This window comes from Odocoileus virginianus, chromosome 1, assembly GCF_023699985.2.
Source record: "Odocoileus virginianus isolate 20LAN1187 ecotype Illinois chromosome 1, Ovbor_1.2, whole genome shotgun sequence".
Lineage (NCBI taxonomy): Eukaryota > Metazoa > Chordata > Mammalia > Artiodactyla > Cervidae > Odocoileus > Odocoileus virginianus.
The window spans coordinates 15,900,370-15,924,880 of record NC_069674.1 but is presented as its reverse complement, the minus strand read 5'-3'; the positions used below and the strand labels follow the sequence as shown (position 1 = coordinate 15,924,880).

The window sequence follows — 24,511 nt, the reverse complement described above, 5'->3', positions numbered from 1 at the left end:
CTGCCACCCCGGGTCTCCCCTGCAGCCCAGGGTGGGGCCACGGCTCACCCTAAGGTCTAGGAGGTGGGCAAGCAGTTCTCCAAGATCCTCCCACCCCCAGGCCCTGGCAAGTCCTAGTCAGCTGACCCAGAACACCCTGGAACCACCAACACTTTAGCTGTTAACACAATCCTTGCAGAGAAGGGATAAGACGAATTCTGCTCAGATGGAAGAAACTCTTCCAGCTTCACTTCAACCTGCTGATCACACTGCCCTCTTCAGGAACTGTTTCAAACATCAGTGTGTCCAGGGGATTCCCTGGTGGCCCCATGGTTAAGACTCTGCCTCCCAATGCAGGGGATGTGGGTTCGATCCCTGGTCAGGGAACTAAGATCCCCTATGCTTGGGGTGACTAAGCCCATGCAGCACTGTAAATTCTGAGCCCACGAGCTCTAGAGCCTGGGCACCACAAAAAGAGAAGCTCCCACTGGAACCAGAGAAAGCTTGGGAGCCACAACAAAGAGCCCGCGCACACACCAAAAGACCCAATGAAACTAAATTTGAAAACAAAAACAAATCAATGCGTCCAAGCTATTCTCCCCGCTGACAACCCTCAGTGCTCTCCCAAGCCGAGAGCATCACCTCCACCCCTTGACAAGTCCCAGAAACCCTCCAAGCCTCGCTCCTGCCTATACCTGTCACCTCGGTATTGGCTGTGCCCTTCGTTACATTCACCTTCGCCCCATCCTTCCGGCCGTCCACACCTGCCCTCCCCCACCACCTGGGCCCACTTCCTCTGGCTTCCCCTCCTCAACCTCCAAGCTTCAGCCCCTTATCTGAGCTACCCCAGAGCCCTGGACAGACACGCTGCTGTGTGTCAGCTTTGAGCCGCTTCCTCCCTCATCAAAGCCCTCAAAGGCAGGGGCCACATGTTATCTGCGCTGGTCACCCAGCCCGACCCTGCTTGGCAGAGAGCAAAGGCTCAGCACTTGGTGAATGAACACGCGGCATCTGAGGCAGCCCCATCCGGCCGCCCACGGAGCCCGCAAGCCAAGAACCAGGTCCCAGGCCAACCACGGGGTGTGGAACGTCCCCATCAGAAGGAACAAGTTTTCACCAAGCAGGCAACATCTAAGCCAACGCTGTTCATGTCTTTAAATAGAACCTCAACAGGGCGAGGCGGGTCCAAGCTGTAATTTTACTGGTAGCAGTAAAAAGTGATGCCCTTGGGCTACAGATTAAAGAGAATACAGATAAAAAGAAAGACATGCATTAGGGTTTGTGTTTTTTCTTTTTATCATTCAAAATTTTAAAAGACTTTGCCTCAAAATAGGACAGAATGGCTTCTCTCTCTTATCATATTTCAAAACTAATCTACTCCCAGACAATAGGAAGAGGTTTCCCTCTGGTTACAAGAAGAAAGGGGTGTGGATTTGGGGTCAGCAGATTTATTGTTTCCAGATGTTTGCAGCTCTGGGATTTGCTAAAAGATTTCAGAGAATAGCAGTGAAGCAGCATCAGGGGGTGGGGTGAGCAGAGTAGAGAGTGAAAACAGCCACACAAGAAGGAAAAAGAGCCTCTGCTCTTTTGAGTCACAGGGAAGACAGCATCCTTGCAAAGTGCCCTGAAGAATAGGCTAGAGGCACTTTACTATTGTCAGATAATCTTAGAAGAAACACTTATGAAGCAGAGATGCTTGTTTTTGAACTAAATGGAGAGCATCATCTTCTTATTAGAAAAACATGACAAGATCCAAACGATGGGCTCTTATGCCAGCAAAACAAAGACCCTGCTACGCTTCTAACCAAGTCAAGGACACCTGTTCTCTTGCGGAATCCTTGGTACAAAAAACCTTTCCTGAAAAGATGCTGTAAAAGTGAATACGCCAACCCAGGCAGCACATGCAGAAGAACACAACTCCAAAGGCGGAAAGTTCTATTGGAGACTGTTTATTTGAGGGATAGCAGCATCAGGGGTTAGAATATTTCAGAACAGTCCATTGTGAACTTCAGGGATGTGGTTCTCTTGACAGTTTACTGAAGTGAGAGACAATGGATAGGTTTCCACAGGAGTGTTTATGTGAGGAATTACAGCACAGTACAGACCCAAATACAGAACTGTCTACACTGGCTAAATCTCTCTGTAACAGTGCTCTTTCACCAGAACCCAAAACATTTCCAAACCAATTGCTGATGTCACCACAGTGAAAGTCACACGATGAATCATTTAGTACATCAAGGACTTTACCCCCCAGGTTTTTTCCATGCTATTCACCAGTCTGACAACAAAACAACCTTAGCAGATTATGTCAATAATAAATGAAGATGGGTAATAAATATAACCTTAATGTATAAACTGCTTCCAAAATGCTGGATAAGCATAAGCTTGCAATTTAATCAAGAGTTTTCATTTCTTCGTTAAATCATAAGAAGAAGAATGCTCTTCATTTACTTTTACAAGCAAAATACATTTTAAATTCTTTTTTTCATCCCTCAGAACTTCCCTGGTGATCTAGTGATTAAGACTCCACACTTTTGATGCAGGGAATGTGGGTTCGATCCCTGGTCTGGGAATTAAGATCCCATATGCTGCACAGTGTGGTCAAAGAAACAACCCCAAAAATGACTCTAAATAATGCTGAATTAATTTGGGCTTCCCTGGTGGCTCAGCTGGTAAAGAATCCACCTGCAATGCAGGAGACCTGGGTTCGATCCATGTGTTGGGAAGATCCCCTGGAAAAGGGAAACACTACCCACTCCAGTATTCTGGCCTGGACTGTATAGTCCATGGGGTTGCGAAGAGTTGGATGTGACTTTCACTTTCACTTTTTTCATCCATCAGGTCTAGGTTTATTATGTACAGGATTTTTTAATACCCAGAAAATCAGAGTAAAATTAGAAGGTTAATAGGGTGGTCCTTTATTTCCTGTTCTTCTGCCTCTTGATTTCTTTTTCTCACTAAACTCTTAGAGTCCATCGAGTCCTCTAAATGTGTGACCCATAGTGGATACATGTTATTAGAGTCGGCAGCCACCACTTCTCATGCCCTGGGTGGGGCTGACAGGTGTGCTGAGCTCAGGATTTGCACCTAACCAGCTCTTCTCTTACTTGGCATGTTCAGGCTTCACCAGAGGAGCTAGATACTGACCAAGATGCTGTGTCTTCGCTCTGACACTTATATGTGACAAATATTGCAGATACTGTTGAAACGTAAGTATGAGAAGGGAACTGCTATTATAAAAACTAAAAACTGCTATTATAAATTTCCAAGGAATGCCTTGGAAAGACATGGAAAAAGAGCTGCTAATAAAGAAAGAAACTGCTGTCAAATTAGGTGTAAGTTAATTAACTCTAAAAGATTGTAGAGTAGGGTTGGGTAGGGGGGATATGGAAAAAAAAAAACAGAAAATTTTGTACTCAGGTTGTTTTGTTCTTCCCTCAAGTATCCCAATCTGGAAACTGCAGCTGATGCATTTTGGGTGTTGCTAACAAGAAAGACCACACAGAATTCCTTTTAGTTGACTAGTACTCCGAACTTTTTTTGAAGGTTGTCAAATAAAGACTCATTATGTACATACATACATATATATATATATATAATCAAAATGAAAAGGCACATATTACCACTTTTTAATGATTAAGTGCTTTTGATCAAGGTGATAAGTAGGCTTGCAATAAGGTAGACAGAAAATAAAGGAGCCCCCCAGCGGGGTTGTAGATCAAAGAAAACTTACCTTGGCTCTTGCTCTCTGAATGCGTCCAGGGTTAAAATAGATCAGAATTCATGCACAGAATGGATATGATTTTGTAACTGAATATCTCAAAAATAAAATCACAGTGGAACTCAGAGCCCAGAGCATTACTGCGTCTTTACACAGCTTCTTTTTCTGGGCAGGTACTGAACACTACAGAAGACCTGGCTTTCAGCAAACAAACACGGAAGTGAAGGGACACCACCCATAGGCCCGATAGACTTCCTGACCAGCCCCTCTCCCCGTCCTTCAGTACCAGGAGCCCGAACTCGCCCCAGCCCAGCCCACAAGACGCTCGTGTGAACGTGGGGGTGGAGGGGCCGCCCCTTACCTTCTGGCGCTGCTGAACGCTGGCCACGGTGTCAGGCTGGAAGTCCAGCTTGTCCGTGCGGCAGAGCTTCCAATAGAGGATGACGACAATCACCAGCACCACCGCCGCCGGCACGACCACACCCACGATGACCCAGAGGTTGCTGCTCCGGGACTCGGGCGACGGCCTCTTCACCCTGTCCACAGCTGCACACGAGGAAGCAAGGTCTCCCGGTGAGTCCTCTGCGCGCCTTTACTGGACAGTGAATGCCCCCTCTACCAGCAGAAACCCCCCCACGTCATTTCAGCTCAAGCCAACTGGGGAGAGATGATGACCCCCTGAAGACAAAAAACGGGACGCAGTAAACACAACTCAGGATGTTCCAGCTACAACACGGGCTATCACAGTGACATCCATGACGCGTCTAAAGGAACATCGCTAATTCAATGGCCAAGTGAGGTTGATTCCAGGTCTCCTGACGTCCAGCTTATTCTCCTGACATCCAGTTTATTCTACCAGGTCCCTCTCTAAATTCTCACTGCAGCAAGATTTCTAATCCTCACCAAAAATGAGAAATCCCAGTAAGGGGTCTGTGAGCACTGTCTTCATTCCTCATCTGGGTCTCTCTCTAAGCCCTTGAAATAGGAATTTGCATTGAAACCGCTTTACTTAAGGTACAGTTGTCAATTTTACAATTACATTAAAATATTTTTTTTTTGGATGTGGATCATCTTTAAAGTCTTTATTGAATTTGTTACAATATTGCTTCTGTTTTATGTTTTGGCTTGCTGGCATGTGGGATCTTAGGTCCCCAACCAGCATTCCCTGCACTGGCAAGTAAAGTCTAAACCATTGGGCCGTCAAGGAAGTCCCCTCAACTCACATTCTGAATCCTCCGCCCTCCGCCCTCCGCCCCCCTACCTCCCACCGCAGCACCCCCCACCCCCCATCTCGCATGGCCTTGGATGATCATGCTGTCATTACTTGGTCCTCAATTTCCTTCACGGGCTCCTCTCCCTAACCCAGCCTCCCAGTACTGGGCCTTCATGCTCTTCATTTTATATTCCTTCTCTTGCAAGATTCAGCTCTTCTTAAAAGCTCAAGTCTTTCTGGTCCTTTTAAAGCTCAGGTTCCAATTACCAGGCTCTGGAAACCAAAACGCCCCCTCCCCTCTGCCCAGCTCTCTCATCCATTACGGTCACTTCACAACAACCTCTCCATGACAATGGTGGATTCCCCTTGTCTAACTTCTTTTGTCCTTGGATGTCTTTGTCTTATAAACAGTAGTGTGCTATTCTTTCACGATGCATGTTATTACATAAATGTATCATCTTGATATACAATACTACTTCGCTCATTAATATGGTCACGATTCTATGCCTTGTCTGTTCAAACACAACCTCAGTCTTTTTGAGCAGGGACTCAGTTTCATACTTTTTTCATATCCTGTAATGGTTAACACATGCTAGGGATCAGAATGTTTTCACTCGAAGATGTAACAATAAAAAGAGATGCTTAGTGCTGGTTTAAGTTTGGGTTTAGGCCCCTGAGTGGCCAGGGAGGGGAGCAAGCCCTCTAAAGCACGTGTACTCTGAAAGAAGCACAAATTACAAAGCAAAGACTCTGCAGGGAATGGGGAAAGTGACAGGGTGTTAACAGTTTGGATCTTTTAGTTTGCCATGAATATAGCTTGTACACGTAGTTTATCTTGCATGAAAACAACTGACAATACTGGAGTTACACAACCAAACTGAGGAGCTGGGACAACTAGAGACTCTTCTTAGTTCTAACCTAGTAAAACCCTGAGATTCGTCAAAATGAGGGCCTGACACGGGGTCCACAGCTGTTTTGGGGGCTGGCTCTAGTCTTGGCTGAAGCTTCCAATCCCAGGACTGCTACCCCTGTGGTCTTCAGCACAAAAATGAGCCAAGAGAGGTGCAAAAGCAGATGGAAGTAGCCTTGAAAAGTGCCCAGAGTCTACTGCAATGCATCTTTTCTAAAAAAGTGAGTGCTCAGCTGGACTGGGGCACCCATCCAACAGTCAGAAATACCATCTATGAAGAAATGTAAGTAAGTGTTTCATTATTTTCTCTGGCTGCTTTGAAACAGAACACACCAATACACAATCATCTCTCAAATACACAAACACAAACCACCAGTGGTTAATTGCTTCAACTCTCCCATGATCACCTATAAAATGGAGCAAGTGTGCCCACTGACCCTCTTCCTCGTTAGTTTCCAAGGCCAGCTCTTACAAAGAACATTCCATACTGAGGATCATTTCAAAGCTGTCGTTTTTTAAGAACTGCCTTCATTGCTGAAATTTGGGGGGAGATTTTCAACACTCTCTGATGCTAAATTCCTTCTAAACATTTAGCTATCCCTTTACTGTTGTTGGGAGGAAATATCTCTGGGCTCTTACGAGGATTGCTCCTAGGAACATAAAGGAAAAACACCCACATTAAAATAGTAGTCTGATTCAGAAAGCCATATTTAGAAAAATATACTCTTTCATGTCTCTCCTTTTCTTACTTTTAAATAACCAAAATCTGTGAGTTGGGGAAAAAAAGGCATTGAGAATAGCCATCTCGAGGAGGGGCAGGAGCCCAGACTCTTCCAGCAATAATAAAGAGATATCAAAACACCCCTAAATTATGAGTGGTGTAAGGACAGGGTGGGAGAGAAACAGGATTGAAAAGGCTAAGGATCAAGGACTTCTTTGTATTATAAGACCCAGGAGGAAGCCAATAAATTCAGAAGGTAACTCCCAGCTTCCTGTTTGACTCACTGTCCCCACCCCAACATTCAAAATGTGACATATAAGATTTTGGAATAAATACAGAGAAAATACAGTATTTTACCTAGGATAAATCTTTTTTTTTTTTTAGTACAGGAAGAAGGGAAAAATATTAAAGTTAACTTAAGCTACTAAAACTCACTATAACACTATGAATATAAAATGCTAGGTAAGAAAAAGAACAGTGAATGTTACAACTACATGAAACTGAAAATAAAGAAGGTCCTGGCAAACTAATTTTAATGACTGACCTCTTATATAAGTGACACCTAATAATAAAGATATAAGACATAAATCTACTATGCACACATAAGAAAGCTTTAAATTCAGAGATTATCATCAAAAAAAGACAGACTTTTGACCCCAGCTCAGCACAGATGACTATGAGGGGCCAAGCCTCATGCACTCACGTTGGGCAACAGCGCCTTGAATTCGGTAACCCAAGATGATGGCTGCTCTCTGGATGTCTATCTTGTTAATCAGATCTGAAGACTTGACTGCACTGAGTCTCTCTCCATCTTGATCCTCCACAAAGTAGATGAGCTGCACGGGATTGTCGTCTCCCTCGAGCCTTGACACATTTACCACCTGAAAGATAACAGAAACCATTAGCATTTTAGAAGCTCATGTTTCCAGATGCCCTTTCTTGGGAGCACTCAACCTTGACTGTGTTACTCAGGATTTATTCCTATCCTCCTAATAAGGTCATTACACCACTCCAGATCCCAGAATCCCCAAGATGCTCTCTTGATGAGAAGAAAAACAGTTAAAATGAAAGTTCCTTTCTGCAGAAATAACAAGTGTGCTTTGTTTTGCTCAAAGTCTCCTTTGAGACAAAGGAGCAAGGAGGGTACATAGAATATATCAAGTCCAGTCTAGAACTGCTATCAACCAGCTCCGACAGGTCACGGGAGAGTGCTGTCGTCCTCCCAACACCCCTGGTTCTCTCAAACTGTTAGTGGTTCTAGCCAATCCTTTCTCAAATCTATTAGCATTTTCTCCCTGTTCTTCAAGGGCAGAATTTCTCAACCTTGGCACTACTGCCATTTTTGATCCAGACAATTCTTTGATGTGGGACTACCCCAAGTATCATAGGATGTTTAGCAGCATCTCTGCCCTCAACTTGCTAAAGGCCGGTAGCAATAGCCATGTCCTCCCTCACCAGCTGTGAAAACCAAAAATGTTTCCAAACATTGCCAAATGTACCCTGGGGGGCAAAATCATCCCCTGTTGAGAACCAGTGCTCTTGAGATAATAAATCTCATTAATTTTTTAATATCCCACTCTCAACAAGAGATAAATCATTCAAACAGGAATCAATAAGCAGCAGATTTGAACAATGTTGCAGACCAAATGAACCTAACAAACATACATAGAACATTCCCTCCAATGGCAACACAATATACATTCTTCTCAAGTACACATGGAACGTTTTCTAGGGCAGATCATACATTAGGGCATAAAACAAGTCTCAAGGTGGATGTGAGTTTAAGCAAGCTCCGGGAGTTGGTGATGGACAGGGAAACCTGGCATGCTGCAGTCCATGGGGTCACAAAGAGTTGGACATGACTGAGTGACTGAATTGAACTGAAACTGAACCAATAAAAAGAGATAGGACTCAAAAACTATAAATGAAAGAGAAGATATTACATTAGATACCACAGAAATATAAATGATCAAAAGAGACTACTGTGAACAATTATATGCCTACAGATTTGACAACCAAGAAGAAATAGATAAATTCCTAGAAACATACAACCTACCAAGACAGGATCATGATGAAATAGAAAATCGATTCAGACCAATAATGAGTAAGGAAATTAAATCAGTAATCACATACTTCCCATCCTAAAAAAAAAAAAAAAAAGCTCAGAACCAGATAGTTTCACTGATGAATTCTATCAAATATTTAAAGAAAAATTTTAAACCTCAAAATTTTCCAAAAAATTTAAGAGGAGGAAGCACTCTCAAATTGATTGTATAAGACTAACATTATCTTAATACCAAAGCCAGGTATAGACACTACAAGAAAAGAAAACTACAGACCAGTCCAATATCTCTAAGAAACACAAATACAAAAATTTTCAACAATCTTAGCAAACCAAATTCAACAATAAATCATCCAAGCATATCAACAGATGCAAAAAAAAGCATTTGACAAAACTCAAAACTCATTTATGATAAAAACTCTCAACAAATTGAGTCCAGAAGAAACATATCTCTACATAGAAAAAATTATATATGACAAATACACAGTTAACACTGTACTCAATGATGAAAGGTTGAAAGCTTTTCCTTTATGATCAGGAATAAGATAAGATTCTCCACTCTCACTACCCCTATTCAACACAATCCTAGAAATCCTAAGTGGAACAATCAGGCAAGAAAAATAAATAAAAGGCATTCAAATTGAAAAGGAAGAAGAAAAACTGTCTTTGTTTGTAGATGACATGAAATTATATACAGAAAACCCTAAAGACCCTCCAAAAAAAAACCCAAAAAACTAGTGGAATGAATAAGTAAATTCAGTAAAGCTGCAAGATATAAAATGAACATACAGAAATCACTTGTATTTCTATATACTAATAACAAAGTGTCTGAAAAAGAAACAAACAGTCCCATTCAAAATAGCATCAAAAATAATCAACTATTTAGTAATAAATTTAACCAAGGAGGTAAAGATCTGTATACTGAAATCTATAAGACACTGATGAAAGAAACCGAAGATTACACAAATAAATGGAAATATGTCCCATATTCATGGATCAAAAGAATACTGTTAAAATGTCCATACTATACAAAGCTATCTACAGATTCAACACAGTCCCTACCAAAATTCCAATGGCATTTTTACAGAAATAAAACAACAATCCTAAAATTCACATGAAACCACAAAAGACCCTGGTGACAAAAAAGCCAAGAATACTCAATGGGGGAAAGAAAGTCTTTTATAAATGGAGTTGGGAAAACTGGATATTCACATCCAAAAAAATGAAACTGGACACCATCTTACACATAAAAATTAATTGTAAATGGAAACACCTGAAACCACAAAACTCCTACATGAAAACATATGACAAAAGCTCTGTCATTGGTCTTGGCAATGGTTTTTAGATGAGACATTCAAAGCACAAGCAACAAAGCAAAAATAAACAAATGGGACTACATGTTAACAAAAAGGCCTCTATACAGCAAAAGAAACAATCAACAAAATGAAGAGGCAATCTATGAAAGAGGATAAAATATTTGCAAATCATGTGTTCGATAAGGGATTAATATTCAAAATATATTAAGGAACTCATAAAACTCAATAGCAAAAAAAAAAAAAAAATGTGATTAACAAACAAGCATCAGTTTAATTCAGTTTAGTTCACTCAGTCATGTCTGACTCTTTGCGACCCCATGGACTGCAGCACACCAGGCTTCCCTGTCCATCACCAACTCCTGGAGCTCACTCAAACTTATGTCCATTGAGTCAGAGATGCCATCCAACTATCTCATCCTCTGTTGTTTCCTTCTCCTCCTGCCTTCAATCTTTCCTAGCATCAGGGTCTTTTCCAAACAGTCAGTTCTTCATATCAGGTGGCCAAAGTACTAGAGCTTCAGCTTCAGCATCAGTCCTTCCAATGAATATTCAGGACTGATTTCCTTTAGGGTTGAATGGTTTGATCTCCTTGCAGTACAAGGGACTCAAGAGTCTTCTCCAACACCACAGTTCAAAAGCATCAGTTCTTCGGCACTCAGCTTTCTTTAAAAAAAAATAGCTTTGACTACACAGACCTTTGTCAGCAAAGTGATGCTTCTGCTTTTTAACACACTGTCTAGCATCAGGGTCTTTTCCAGTGAGTCAGTTCTTCACATCAGGTGGCCAAAGTATTAGAGCTTCAGCTTCAGCATCAGTTTTTCCACTGAAGATTCAGGGTTGATTTCATCTAGGATTGACTGGCTTGACCTCCTTGCAGTCCAAGGGACTCCAACTTCTCCAACACCACAGTTCTAAAGCATCAATTCTTTGGTGCTCAGCTTTCTTTATGGTCCAATTCTCACATCCATACATGACCACTGGAAAAACCATAGCTTTGACTAGATGGACCTTTGTTGGCAAAGTAATGTCTCTGCTTTTTAATAAGCTGTCTAGGTTGGTCATACCTTTTCTTCCAAGGAGCAAGTCTTTTAATTTCATGGCTGCAGTCACCATCTGCAGTGATTTTGGAGCTCAAGAAAATAAAGTCTGTCTCTGTTTCCATTGTTTCCCCATCTATTTTCCATGAAGTGATAGGACTGGATGCCATGATCTTAATTTTTTGAGTGCTGAGTTTTATGCCAACTTTTTGACTCTCCTCTTTTATCATGAGGCTCTTTAGTTTCTCTTCACATTCTGCCATCAGGGTGATGTCATTTGCATATCTGAGGTTACTGATATTTCTCCCAGCAATCTTGACTCCAGCTTGTGCTTCATCCAGTATGGCATTTTGCATGAGGTACTTTGCATAAAAGTTAAATAAGCAAGGTGACAATATACAGCCTTGACATATTCCTTTCCCAATTTGGAACCAGTCTGTTGTTCCATGTCCAGTTCTAACTGTTGCTTCTTGACCTGCATACAGATTTCTCAGGAAGCAGATAAGGTGGTCTGGTATTCCCATCTCTTAAAGAATTTTCTACAATTTGCTGTGATCCACACAAAGGGTTTAGCAAAGTCAATGAAGCAGAAGTCGATACTTTTCTGGAATTCTCTTGCTTTTGCAATGATCCAACAGATGTTGGCAATTGGATCTCTGGTTCTTCTGCCTTTTCTAAATCCAGCTTGAACATCTGGAAGTCCACAGTTCACATACTGCTGAAGCCTGGCTTGGAGAATTTCGAGCATTACTTGGCTAGTGTGTGAGATGAGTCTAACTGTGCGGTAGTTTGAGCATTCTTTGGCATTTCCTTTCTTTGGGATTGGAATGAAAACTGATCTTTTCCAGTCCTGTGGCCACTGTTGAGTCTTCCAAATTTGCTGGCATATTGAATGCAGCACTTTCACAGCATCATCTTTTAGGATTTGAAATAGCTCCACTGGAATTCCACCACGTCCACTAGTTTTATTCGCAGTGATGCTTCCTAAGGCCCATTTGATTTCACACTCCAGAATGTCTAGCTCTAGGTGAGTGATCACACCATCATGGTTATCTGGGTATTAAGATCTTTTCTGTACAGTTCTGTGTATTCTTGCCACCTCTTCTTAATATCTTCTGCTTCTGTTAGGTCTATATCATTTCTGTCCTTCATTGTGCCCATCATTGCATGAAATGTTCCCTTGGTATCTCCCTTGGAAACAAATGGGTATAGGATCTGAACAGACATTTTTCCAAAGATACACAAATGGCCAATGGGTACATGGAAAAGAACTCAATATCACGGAAATGCAAATCAAAACCACAGTGAAATATCACCTCATATCTATTAGAATGACTATTATCAAAAGCATAGGAGATAAATGCTAGTGAGGATGTAGAGAAAAGGGAACCTTTGTGCACTACTAGTGGGAATACAAGTTGGTACAGCCACCATGGAAGACAGTGTGGAGGTTCCTCAAAAATTTAAAACTAGAACTAGTATGTGGTCCAGGAGCTCCACTTTGGGGTACATATCCAAAGTAAATGAAATCACTGTCTTTGACAAGATATCTGCACCCCAAGTTCACTAGATTCAACAGGCAGGACATGGAAGTAACCTAAAGTGTCCATCTATGGACAAATGGATAAAGAAAATGTGACATGATACATACACATGTGTGTACACACACAATGGAATAGTATTCATCCAAAAAAGAAGAAAATCCCATCATTTGCAACTATCTGGGATGAACCTTGAATGTATTCCACTAAGTGAAGTAAGTCCAACAAAGACAAATACTGTCTGATTTCACACATGTGTGGAATCTAAAAAAGTCAAACTCATGGAAAGAGTAGATTGGCAGTTGCAAGGGTGGAGGGGAAGAGAAATGGAGTGATGGTGGTCAAAGGGGGTCACTTCCAGTCATCAGGTTCTAGGGATCTAATGTACAGCATGGTGACTACAGTTAATAATATTGTACTGCATACTTGCTGCTATGAGAATAGACCTTAAAAGCTCTCACCAGACACACACAAAAAAAGTAAGTATGTGAGTGATGGATGTGCTAACTAATCTTATACTAGTAATTGTTTCACAATGTATATATAAATCAACAGAGAAGGAGATGGCAACTCACTCCAGTATTCTTGCCTGAGAAATCCCATGGATAAAGGAGCCCCCTACAGTCCATGGGGTCACAAAAGAGTTGGACATGACTTAGCAACTAAACAACATACGTAAATAATATCATCACACTGTACACTTTAAATTTACACAATGTTATATGTCAATTACTTCACAATCAAGTTGAGAAAATATCATAAACTCATTATCTGCTGGGTCAAACAATACTTTGACTTGTCCCAAAATTTGTATCTCTCTGGTGTTAACAGGGAAGTCCTGTTACATTAGTACTTCAGAATCGAGGACACTTGATATATCACAATTTTGCATAAATATAGCTTTCTATTTTGTTGCTATTTCTCTTAGTAATATACAACTTTATGGCCCCTTTAGACTCCAGCAAAATAGTGGACTGACATTCTGCGAGAATGATCAATGGTAATCCCAAGCCCTCTATTTCAGACACATAATTTGAGTGTTTGGGCTCTACATTTGCCATTGGCAAAATGTAGCTGCTACTTTGCTAGCCACAGTACAGAACTGTAACAGTGCCCTGTGCTCTGGACATGGCTGTTGGCCTCTTTCTTCACCACTGGAAACTTTTGGCAAACTTTTGGCCACTATTCCATGATTTCATTGTGAACGCCTATTTCCAGATCATATATAAAGATCCTTAACATAGGTCCAAACTCTCATCCTTGGAGAATCTGTTCTTTATACCTCTGCACCTTAAGAACGGCTCACCTGTCCAGGCCTTCATTTGTTGTTTCTAGGCCTTCATTTGCTGTTTCTAAGTTAGTTCCTTGACCACTTCTGCTCCCTAACCACCTACTTCCTCCCCCAGAACTGTGCTATAATAGTTGATTTTCATTAGCCTTTAGAATGGAACACTATAAAGGGCTACTGAAATGCAATAGATTATATCCACCTGCCTGTCTACCTATGTGCCTATTTATTCCACTTTAAAGTTCTGATAAGTTTTAGAAATGCTTCTTCTTGCAGAAACCATACACCCAAATATCCAGTGACATCTACCTTGATTAAAAATCCTACATGCTTCTCCAATCTGAAAGTAACAGTCTGTAAAATCTAATCCCAACATCCTTTCTAGATGACTTCTTATCAGATTCATATATGAAATCCATAAAACCAGGCTGTGACAGTCATCATTTGGGGCAACATTTTCTATTTTATTAAAAAAAAAAAATTTCTGATTAAAATCACATATTCAACTATACAAATTATACACTCATTGGAGAAATTTTGAAGAACAAGAAAAATAAGGATAAAGAATAAAACAAAAATCACCTGAAACTCAAGTCAACCAAAGAAAATCATTGCAAATATTTTGGCATATTCTCTCCTGTCATTTTTTCATATGTACATTAATATTTGGATTATATTGCATATATTCATTTATAGCCTCTTTTTACTTGAGCTTTTTTCTATATTCCCTCACTAATTTAAAAAAAATGATAATGGGACATTCTAACATAAAGATTTCACTAGTTTATTTGCCCATTCTCTAATTGCTGGACATTGAGCTTGTTTTAATACTTTCACTTTTGCACATTATGGGTTTGTGTTTTTTTTTAAACACCAAAAATACTTTGTGTTGAGGTTTAGCAGATTAACGTTGTGGTAGTTTCAGGCGAACAGCAAAGGCACTAAACCATACATATAAAACATGAATCCATTATCTCCCAAACTCCCCTCCCATCCAGGCTAGCACATAACATTGAGCAGAGTTCCATGTGCTATACAATAGGGTCTCTACACATTATGGTTTTTTTAATTAATTTATTTGCTTTATAATATTGTGTTGGTTTCTACCAAACATCAACATGAATCAGCCATAGCATTATGTTTTGATGAAGAGTCCTGGTTGTACATAAACCCTTGCCTACATCTCCATGTTTGGTCACTCTAAAGAGGAAGACACAGAGGGCATGTTTTCTAAGCAGTTCATCAGATGGCACCATGAGCCTAGGATGACTTGGTTAACTTTCAAAGATTCCACATTTCTATCTTAGGGAACTTGCACACTAATTAAACATATCATTATGGAATTTTATGGTCCTCTACTGCTATTTTATGTGCATAAATTAACCTCCACCCAGACCTTGAGCTCTATGAAGCCAAGGCTGCTAAATAAGGCAAGGCTTTTAATGTTCATTTTTATTCTTAGTATTATAGTTATTTGCTTAATATTGCTCTTTTTTTTTTTTTTTAGTTTTTCAATTTCTGTATATTCTATAGCATCAGGCAAAGTAACTAGTTTAGAAACCTAATAACCACCTTTCTGGGAGGGAAAATAAAGAGCAACATTTACAGGGAAAAACTCGGTAAAAGAGCTGAGGGATAATGGTGATGCCAGTTCTCGGCAAACTGCCCAGCTCCCCACCCAAGTGTCAGCTTCATATCATTCTCTCTAAAGCCTCTAAACCACCAGCCTCCACATCTCTGCACGCTGGGGTTTCACCCTGGCTTCTCGTCTCTGAAATGGCATAGCTCCAAATATCCCATTTCCCTAGCTTTACAAGTCAGCATTGGTAAAGACAAAAACCCAAAACAATGTAATTCATATCGAGATGGGAATTAATTACAGCCCCAACCCTCAACTCTTGAGTACATGCATTTTTAAATGGGTCACTTTTCTATTCAGGATCAGTCATTGCAACCTTTCTGCCAGTTTATGTAGTGAAGACAATTTGGGTAACAAGGGACAACCAGGGCTGGCGGGAGGCGGGGAAGACAGAGTGCTGGAATAAAGGACAACATCTTCCTCTTTCCCATCTCTCAAGGTTTCTCATAGCTGAATGATTTACCTCTACGATGCTATCAATAATGCTTACCATTCCATAAAACTTTTTTTTGGTAACTAAAAAACTACTCTTTGAAAAATCAGATCATCCAGTGGCAATCCACTTATACATTCTTCTGCTGTGGTCCCCACAAGGCGATTTGCTGCACTGACCAGTTATTAAGGACTCGGGAAGTATCTGTCCAGACTCTAGTGGAACTGAAATGCTGACGCATTCATTGCCACTTAAGAGAGCAATCAGTGTATTTATCAAGATTCTCCTGGCATTTTCCATTTGTGTGAGAACACGACGCATTCTTAGACGGCTCCTCCCCCCTTCCCTCCCTCCTCCGGCCTCCTCCTTACCTGCACCATGCTGTTCCCAGCCGCGACGGTGGCCCTTCTCCACATCCGTCTTCTGGCGGAGACCTCGCTGAGCAGCTGGGCCAGCTTGCGCTCCATCTCAGCTTGAAACACTTCATTCTGGAGCTGCTTCTCAACAACACCCAGGAGGACTACATTCAAGGTGAAACACACACAGGCCCCCAAACAAGTTAACAGTGGAGAGGAAAGAGTGTGTGCAAAGGAAATTAACACAGGCTTACTATAAAATGCCAATCCCTAGGAAGGAGACATTAAAAGGGGAAAGAGGGAAGATGAATGGGGTGCGGGAGAGCCCCAGGGAGGATAGGTCACGGGTCTTATCTCTAAAGTTCACAAAGACTGGTGGCCAGAAGTCCCAGGAGTTCAGCAATGCAGGAGCTTTGGGGCTAAGAGCTCCTGCTGCTGCTGATGCTAAGTCACTTCAGTCGTGTCCGACTCTGTGAGACCCCATAGACGGCAGCCCACCAGGCTCCGCCGTCCCTGGGATTCTTCAGGCAAGAACACTGGAGTGGGTTGCCATTTCCTTTTCCACTAAGAGCTCCTACACAAGATCAAATGTTTTGTCTGCACTGATTTCAAAATTTCTATAAATGGTCTGAGCTCATATTCTATCTTGACTCAAGATTCAGACTCATTAACTGACTTGAGACAAGGAGGCCTGTCTTCAGATATCTGGATTATCTAAACAGAGAACGGCATCTTAGCATGGTATAGAAGGAAAAAGTCTGAGTTTTTCAGCCAAAACTGGCTCAAATCCCCTTTAAGATAGGACCACGTGCAAGTCACTTAACCACTAGGAAAATTATTTTGAAAATAAGGCCACTATACCATGCAAAGACGTGGGGCCTTTATCAGGCATCATGTTGTACATGAGCAATGAGAACTTGCAGGGCCCAGGAACCTGTCCATAATGATGATCCCCACTTTGCAAGCTTCCTCCCACAACCGGTGAGGTACCAGGCTGCTTCCACACTGTCGTAGGCTGGGCATCTTTTACTCTTTTGTGTCCCAAGTTAAAAAGCCTTTATCTGCAATTCCATGGCTATGAATATCTGACCCAGGCCCACAAGACTTTAAAACATGCTTCTTAACTGCTCACCAAGTTACCTTATTTGTCCTTATCAAACCAGATATATGAGGCTTTTAGGGGAAAAGAAGAGATCCTTGCTTTGGAACCTTGTCCTGTTCTGGTCAGAAGATTGTCAATTCCTGTTAGACTTTGTCCTGGACTTGACGTATGAATTTTAAAGAAAGCCAATCCTTTCTGTGCCATAACTCAGTGGGACATATTCTCGCGGTCCAATCTGAATCCCTTTTCTCATTCATTCTTTGCCAGGAATCTAAGGTACATGCTGCCCTGAATTTAGGGCTCAGAAACAGGAAAGGCGGTGTCCCTCTCAATACCCCAGCACAGGCTTCTTCCTATTACAGTTTCTCAAAACATTATGTAAGTTAAACATACCTGTTCTTACCCAGGAGGACTTCAACAGCTGAGATAAGTTGAGCTGTGGGTACTGGAAGGCTATAAGAAGGAAAGAGTTAGAAAAGGAGAAAGATCCATTAAAAAAAAATGTTTGCAACAGTCAGAAAGGTGAGTGTTCTAGGGAGTGAGGGATAAAGTCACAATATGCCACCTCTCCTTCACTAATCAGCTCTGCCTATGGGCTCAAGGCTAGGGTGCCAGGCTGGGGTGAAGGCAGAGACAGTGACAGGGTCCTGAGCACATCAGCCTCCAGGAGAAAGAGGGAGAAAAGGAAAGAAAGGGCGACATCATGGGACACTGTTTCACAGAGCTCACCCGTAAGTTCCCCTTGAAATGTCACAATTCCAGAGCAACCAGTTTTCACTCCGTGCTCCTCAGAGCCCTGGAAATTCCCAGCAATGACTCAGACAGGCTAAAGTGACCCAATGTCTGGCATACTTATTATTTCATCCATACCTGCACAATGTATCACTGAAAGTTGCTATTCGTAAATAACAATTTCATCCCTGTCTACTTCTGCATTTTACAAGTTATCCTTTTTCATTTAATTCACCTCAGTTCAGTTCAGTTGCTCAGTCGTGTCTGACTCTTTGCAACACCATAAATCACAGCACACCAGGCCTCCCTGTCCATCACCAACCCCCAGAGTTTACTCAAACTCATGTCCATCGAGTCAGTGATGACATCCTGCCAACTCATCCTCTGTCGTCCCCTTCTCCTCCGGCCCCCAATCCCTCCCAGCATCAGGGTCTTTTCCAATGAGTCAACTCTTTGCATAAGGTGGCCAAAGTATTGGAGTTTCAGCTTCAGCATCTTCCAATGAATATTCAGGACTGATCTCCTTTTGGATGGACTGGTTGGATCTCCTTGCAGTCCAAGGGACTCTCAAGAGTCTTCTCCAACACCACAGTTCAAAAGCATCAATTCTTCAGCACTCAGCTTTCTTCACAGTCCAACTCTCACATCCATACATGACCACTGGAAAATTCATTTAACTAACACTACACTAAAATAACAATAAGGGCTTCCCAGGTGATTCCCAGGTAGCTCAAATGGTAAGGAATATGCCTGCAATGCAGGAGACCTGGGTTCGGTCCCTGGGTCGGGAAATCTCCTGAAAGAGGGCGTGGCTACCCACTCCAGTACTTTTTTTTTTTTTTAATAATTTTATTTATTTCTGGTTGCACTGGATCTTCGTTGCTGTGCAAGGGCTTTCTCCAGTTGTGGTGCTCAGGCTTCTCACTATTGTGGCTTCTCTTGTTGCAGAGCTCAGGCTCTGAAGTGCAGGCTCAATAGTTGTGGCACCCAGTCTTAGCTGCTCCGAGGCATGTGGAATCTTCCCGGACCAGGAATCGAACCTGTGTCCCCTGCATTGGCAGGCAGGTTCTTTTCCACTGTGCTACCAGGGAAGTCCCACTCCAGTACTCTTGCCTGGAGAATCCCATGGGCAGAGAAGCCTTGTAGGCTACAGTCCATGGAGTTGCAAAGAGTCAGACACGACTGAGCGACTAACACACAAAACACGGTAATAATCATTAAGCCATTTGGCTGTTCCATTCCGAAAAAAGAATTTGATATCCTTTTTTTCCCTTGACTTCAACTCTGGAATCTACTGTTTTTTTGAAGTAAATATTTCCCCTATCCCGACTCCACTCCCTTTGTACTGTGAACTGAACTGTTTCCACCAGGAAGGAAGGTTTTGTTGGTTTTCATTTCTGCTTTGTTTTTCTTCTTAAATGTACACACAGTAAATCTTGGTCTTTTTGCTGTATATTTAGGTTGGTACAAGCATAAATGCGGTTTTGGACCATGATTTTTAATTCATTATAACTAGGCTCAACACATCTTTATTAATCAAAATAGGAATCGAAACAATTTGCCAATGAGAAATAAGTTTGTTTATTCCTGTAGTGTGAAAATCCATGCTTCAGGATCTGATGAACTCTTGGAAAACATTTTCTGCATCTTGCTAGTTGTGAAAGCATTTTCTCTGCATAAAGTTGTCACGAAGCTTGAAGAAGTGGTAGTCAGTTGGAGAGAGGTCAGGTGAATATGGCAGATGAGGCAGAACTTCATAGCCCAATTCATTCAACTTTTGAAGCATTGGTTGTGTGACATGTGGTCAGGTGTTATTGTGGAAAAGAACTGGGCCCTTTCTGTTGCCCAATGCTGGCTGCAGGTGTTGCAGTTTTCAGAGTATCTCATCAAATTGCTGAGCATACTTCTCAGATGGAATGGTTTCGCCAGGATTCAGAAAGCTGTAGTGGATCAGACCAGCAGCAGACCACCAAACAGTGACAGTGACCTTTTTTTGGTGCAAGTCTGGCTTTGGGAAGTACTTTGGAGCTTCTTCTTGGTCCAACCACTGAGCTAGTCATTGCGAGTTGTCATATAAAATCCACTTTTCAGCCCACAACACAATCTGATTGAGAAATGGTTCACTCTTGTTGTCTAGAATAAGAGGACACTTCAAAATGACCATTTTTTTTGTATTTTCAGTCAGCTCACAAGGCACCCACTTATCAAGCTTTTCCACCTTTCCAATTTGCCTCAAATACCAAATGACTGTAAAATTGTCAATATTGAGTTCTTCAGCAACTTCTTGTGTAGTTGGAAAAGGATCAGATTTGTTGATGGCTCTCAACGCCATTGTCAACTTCCGAACTACATTCCTCATCTTCAAGGCTTTCCTCTTCTTTGCAAAACTTCTTGAACCACCACTGCACTGCACATTCATTAGTAGTTCTTTGGCCAAATGCCTTGTTGATGTTGTAAGTTGTCTCTGCTGCTTTACGACCCATTTTGAACTCAAATAAGGAAATCACTCAAATTTCCTTTTTGTTTAACATCATTTCCATAGTCTAAAATAAATATAAAATACACAGCCAGTAACAAGTCACTAGCAAAAAAAAAAAAACATAAAGCAAGAAATGGGCATTAAAATGATGTATAACATAACCAAGTTTATTTAAGAAGGTATTCCAAAATCAAATGGCGAAGTTCAACAATGCAAAACCGCAATTATTTTTACACCAACCTGTGTTTATGGGTTTTGACAAGTGCATAGAGGTGTGTAACCACCACCATAATATACAAGACACTCTCATCACTACCCCCTCCCCCTACTCCAAGCTGCTTTCCTCACACCCTTCACCCCTGGTAACCACAGATCTGTTACTCAGTCCCTCTGGTTTCACCTTTTCCAGGACTGGTATAATCTTGGATGGCACCCTTGGCTCTCTAAAGGGAATAACAATGCAAGCATAGTGGGAGAGGAGGGCTCTGGAGGCCCACCTCCACGTGATCTGAGGAGCTCCAGTTTTATCTGATTTATATTCTGCCTTTCTGCTAGCTATTCTGTTTGAAGAGGTCCACCCATGCAAGCGCTCCCAGCCACATTCCCCAGGAGAGCACCACTCACGTTCGGCGATCTGCAGCACGGGGTACCCCAGGTAGAAACTGAACTCCACCACGCTCAGGTTTCTGAGCAGCTCGCTCACTTCAGATCCGTTCAGAAACCCCTGCGAGCCTCTGACAGCAAAGACGATGTTCACAGGGCCCCGGCGAGGAGCCAGCCTCGAAGATCCCACAGTGATATTCAAGATCTGAAAGAAAGAAATCAGAATAAGTTTCTAAGATAAATTAAAACGTCCAGGTAAAAGCTTGACTATGATTTCTCTCTCACAATTTCCCTCACCAAATTTTTTTTTAAAAAAGAATATTTTTAAAGGAAGAGTAATTGGCTTCACAGCCAGGTTCCTTCTTGTAATAATTTTAAACCCTCAGTTTATTGAAAACATTTTTTTACATTAAGTAGAGAACTGAGCACATGTATTTATAGTTCCTCCCCTTTTCGTTCCCATCCCAAATCCCACTGATATAACAATAAGATGAACAAAGGGGAATAAATCTACAAAGACACCGAGAAAAGAAGAAAACCAGAGATTCTGTCAAATTACTGGAAGCTGGAGACAGGGTGGGAATCATGTTGATAACAAACCAAAACAGAGGGAACCAAGACACCAAAACACACACATGCACAGACCACAGTGGACTGAGACAGGTCTCCTCCAGGGGCCCCAGGAGGCCTCCTCCCAGAGATCTGCAGGAACTGAGACCAGAGTGGGCTGCAGGACAGCCGCTGGAGTCACTAGGTAAAGACTGGGTGCCAACAACTGATTCGGGTATCTCCCACCCCTCTCCCTTCCCACGTCACACCCAGGCCAACTCAGAAGGGCTAGCAGCCCCAGCTTCACCCCAGGAAGCTGAAGAACTGCTCCCTGAGGAAGATGAGCTCCTGGTCTGAGAGGGCCCAAGACCTGCTGTGGGGCAGCCTCTAAGCAGGAAGATGGGTGAAAATAACCACAGTGCACACAAGAGACAAAGAAGGAAAAGGAGTGAAAAGGAGGAGCTGTTCTACCATGAAAAATACATCAACACTCCCCATCCCCAGGATACAACCTCCTCATCTCATACGATGGTTGCCTGCCCCTGACCAAATACTGCCTGGTACCCAAGGCTCCAGTGAACTCTCCTATCAGGAGAGAGGGATGATGTAGACACAGACTCTACAGCTGAAGGGGAAAGATGAACGAGGTGCTAAAACCACCTTCTTCCTCACTCCTAAAGACAACCACTAACAGTCAGCAGATGCTTACAGAAAACTATTAGCATGAAAGTGAAGACCCAAGATAAACACAGAACAATGGCAAAGAATGCAGAGAAAACTTAGGACATGGAAGACAACTTATTAAAAATTAAAAATTCTAATTAACATCCTCAGAAACTTTCAAGGGAATATTGTAACATCATTCAAGACAAGCCTGCATTATTACAGGGAGCCTGCAAAGAAACAAAGAACAAATAACAATGAAATGATATCTAAAAGAAAATTCAATAGAGGAAATGAACAACATAATGAACACAGCTGAAGACTACATCAACAACTTGGAGGCCAAGATTTAGAAATCTGTAAAAGCAGGGAACTTCAAAAAGAGGTAGAAGGACTTCCCTGGTGGTCCATTGGTTAAGAATCCACCTTCCAATGCAGGGGACTTGGTTTTGATTCCTGGTCAGAAACTAAGATCCCACATGTCGAAGGACAATGAAGCCCATGTGCCTCAACTACTGAGCCTGCCTGTGCCACTACTAGAGAGAAGCTCTAACGCCACAATGAAGAGCCTGCACACCGCAACGAAAGATCCCACATGCTGCAACTAAGACCTGACCCAGCCAAAAATACATAAATAAATATTAAAGAGAGAGAGAGATGGAAAAAGTAACAAATATGCATGGCGAATCCAGGATCACCAAAATCTTTTTAACATGAATTCAAAAAAGAGAAAACAAAGAATATGGAGGAATAAATATCAAAGAAATGTAAAAACATCAGTTTCCATGTGGTACAAAGCCTGTTCTTTGATTAGGACCATATTCTGTTCATACAGTGAAGCACTGCGTTTCATGGTATTCCATAAAATGAAATTCCATAAAATGAAATAAAATGAAATTCATAATATGAAACTCCGGTGTATTCAGGCATTCCCCTCATTGGATATTTAAGTTGATACTGTTCTTTTCTAGAACATTCTTACATTTCCCACATAGGCCCATCTCTCTTCAGCTCACCATATCTGAGCTCCCTGGTTATTGGGCCACTCTGTAAACTTTCAAATATACTTTAGTCTATTCATGCTCTGTGGGCTCAACGCCATGGAAAGAGATGCTCTCTAATCCATGAGAACCGAATCTCCTCTGCCGTAGGGAATTGGTAAGAGTTAAGTGTGTCTGAAACAAACCATTACGAAACGGGTTCCTCTTTAAAAGATAGAGCATCTTGCTCTGCACTCAAGGCTGTGCTCACCTGCACTGTGAGGTTGTACCCCCCTTGCCGGTGTTTCCTCACTTCTGAGAGAGCTGTCATCAGGCCTTTCTCGATGCGCTGGGTGAAGTTGCAGAAGCCGGTGTCCACACTCTGAGGCACAAACTGGAGCACTGAAAAGAAGGACAGCAACACAGTCCCCTGAACCAGGCGTTTCTTGAGTATTTAAAATGAGGAGAAGGACAAAACAGTGTCTAAATCAATGAACTCTGACCCACAGTACATGGTTAAGTTCTATAAAATTATTATTTTACTGAGGGATAGTGGGTGTACATGATTATGTAAGTTTCAGGTGTACAACGCACTGATTCACAATTTTTAGAGGCTGTATTTCATTTATAGTTATAAAATACTAGCAATGTTCCCCGTGCTATACAATATATCCTTGTAGCTTATTTATTTTATACATAGTAGTTTGCAACCCCTTAATCTCTTACATCTATATTGTCCCCACCCTTGGTTCTCTCCACTTGTAAACACTAGTTTGTTGTCAATGAGTCTATTTCTTTTCTGTTATATTCACTAGCCTGATTTATTTTTTAGATTCTGCATAAGTGATATCTCATAGTATTTGTCTTTCTCTGTCTGACTTAATTTCACTTAGCATAATACCCTCTAAGTCCATCCATGTTCTTGCAAATGGCAAAATTTTCATTCCTTTTTATGGATTAATAGTATATATATATAGGGATTCCCAGGTGGCTCAGCAGTAAAGAGTCTGCCTGCCAATGCAGGAGACACAGGAGATGCAGGTTCAATCCCTGTGGCAGGAAGACCCCCTGGAGGAATAAATGGCAACCCACTCCAATATTCTTGCTGGGAAATTCACATGGACAGAGGAGCCTGGCGGGTTACAGTCCATGGGGTCACCAAGAGTCTAACATGACTGAGCATCACA

The 24,511-nt window shown here is 41.8% G+C and overlaps 1 protein-coding gene across 1 annotated transcript in view; it reads right to left on the bottom strand.

Annotated features, from left to right (window-relative positions):
* KIAA1549 (KIAA1549 ortholog) overlaps positions 1 to 24,511 on the bottom strand; it is a 123,268-nt gene that overhangs the window by 47,622 nt on the left and 51,135 nt on the right. The window contains exons 5-10 of the mRNA XM_070465181.1: positions 23,596 to 23,726; positions 21,154 to 21,337; positions 17,712 to 17,771; positions 16,232 to 16,380; positions 7,248 to 7,425; positions 4,062 to 4,246 (exon numbers count right to left, since the gene is read on the bottom strand). Coding sequence (XP_070321282.1) covers positions 4,062 to 4,246; positions 7,248 to 7,425; positions 16,232 to 16,380; positions 17,712 to 17,771; positions 21,154 to 21,337; positions 23,596 to 23,726 — 887 coding nt within the window. The remainder of the gene's footprint in view (positions 1 to 4,061; positions 4,247 to 7,247; positions 7,426 to 16,231; positions 16,381 to 17,711; positions 17,772 to 21,153; positions 21,338 to 23,595; positions 23,727 to 24,511) is intronic.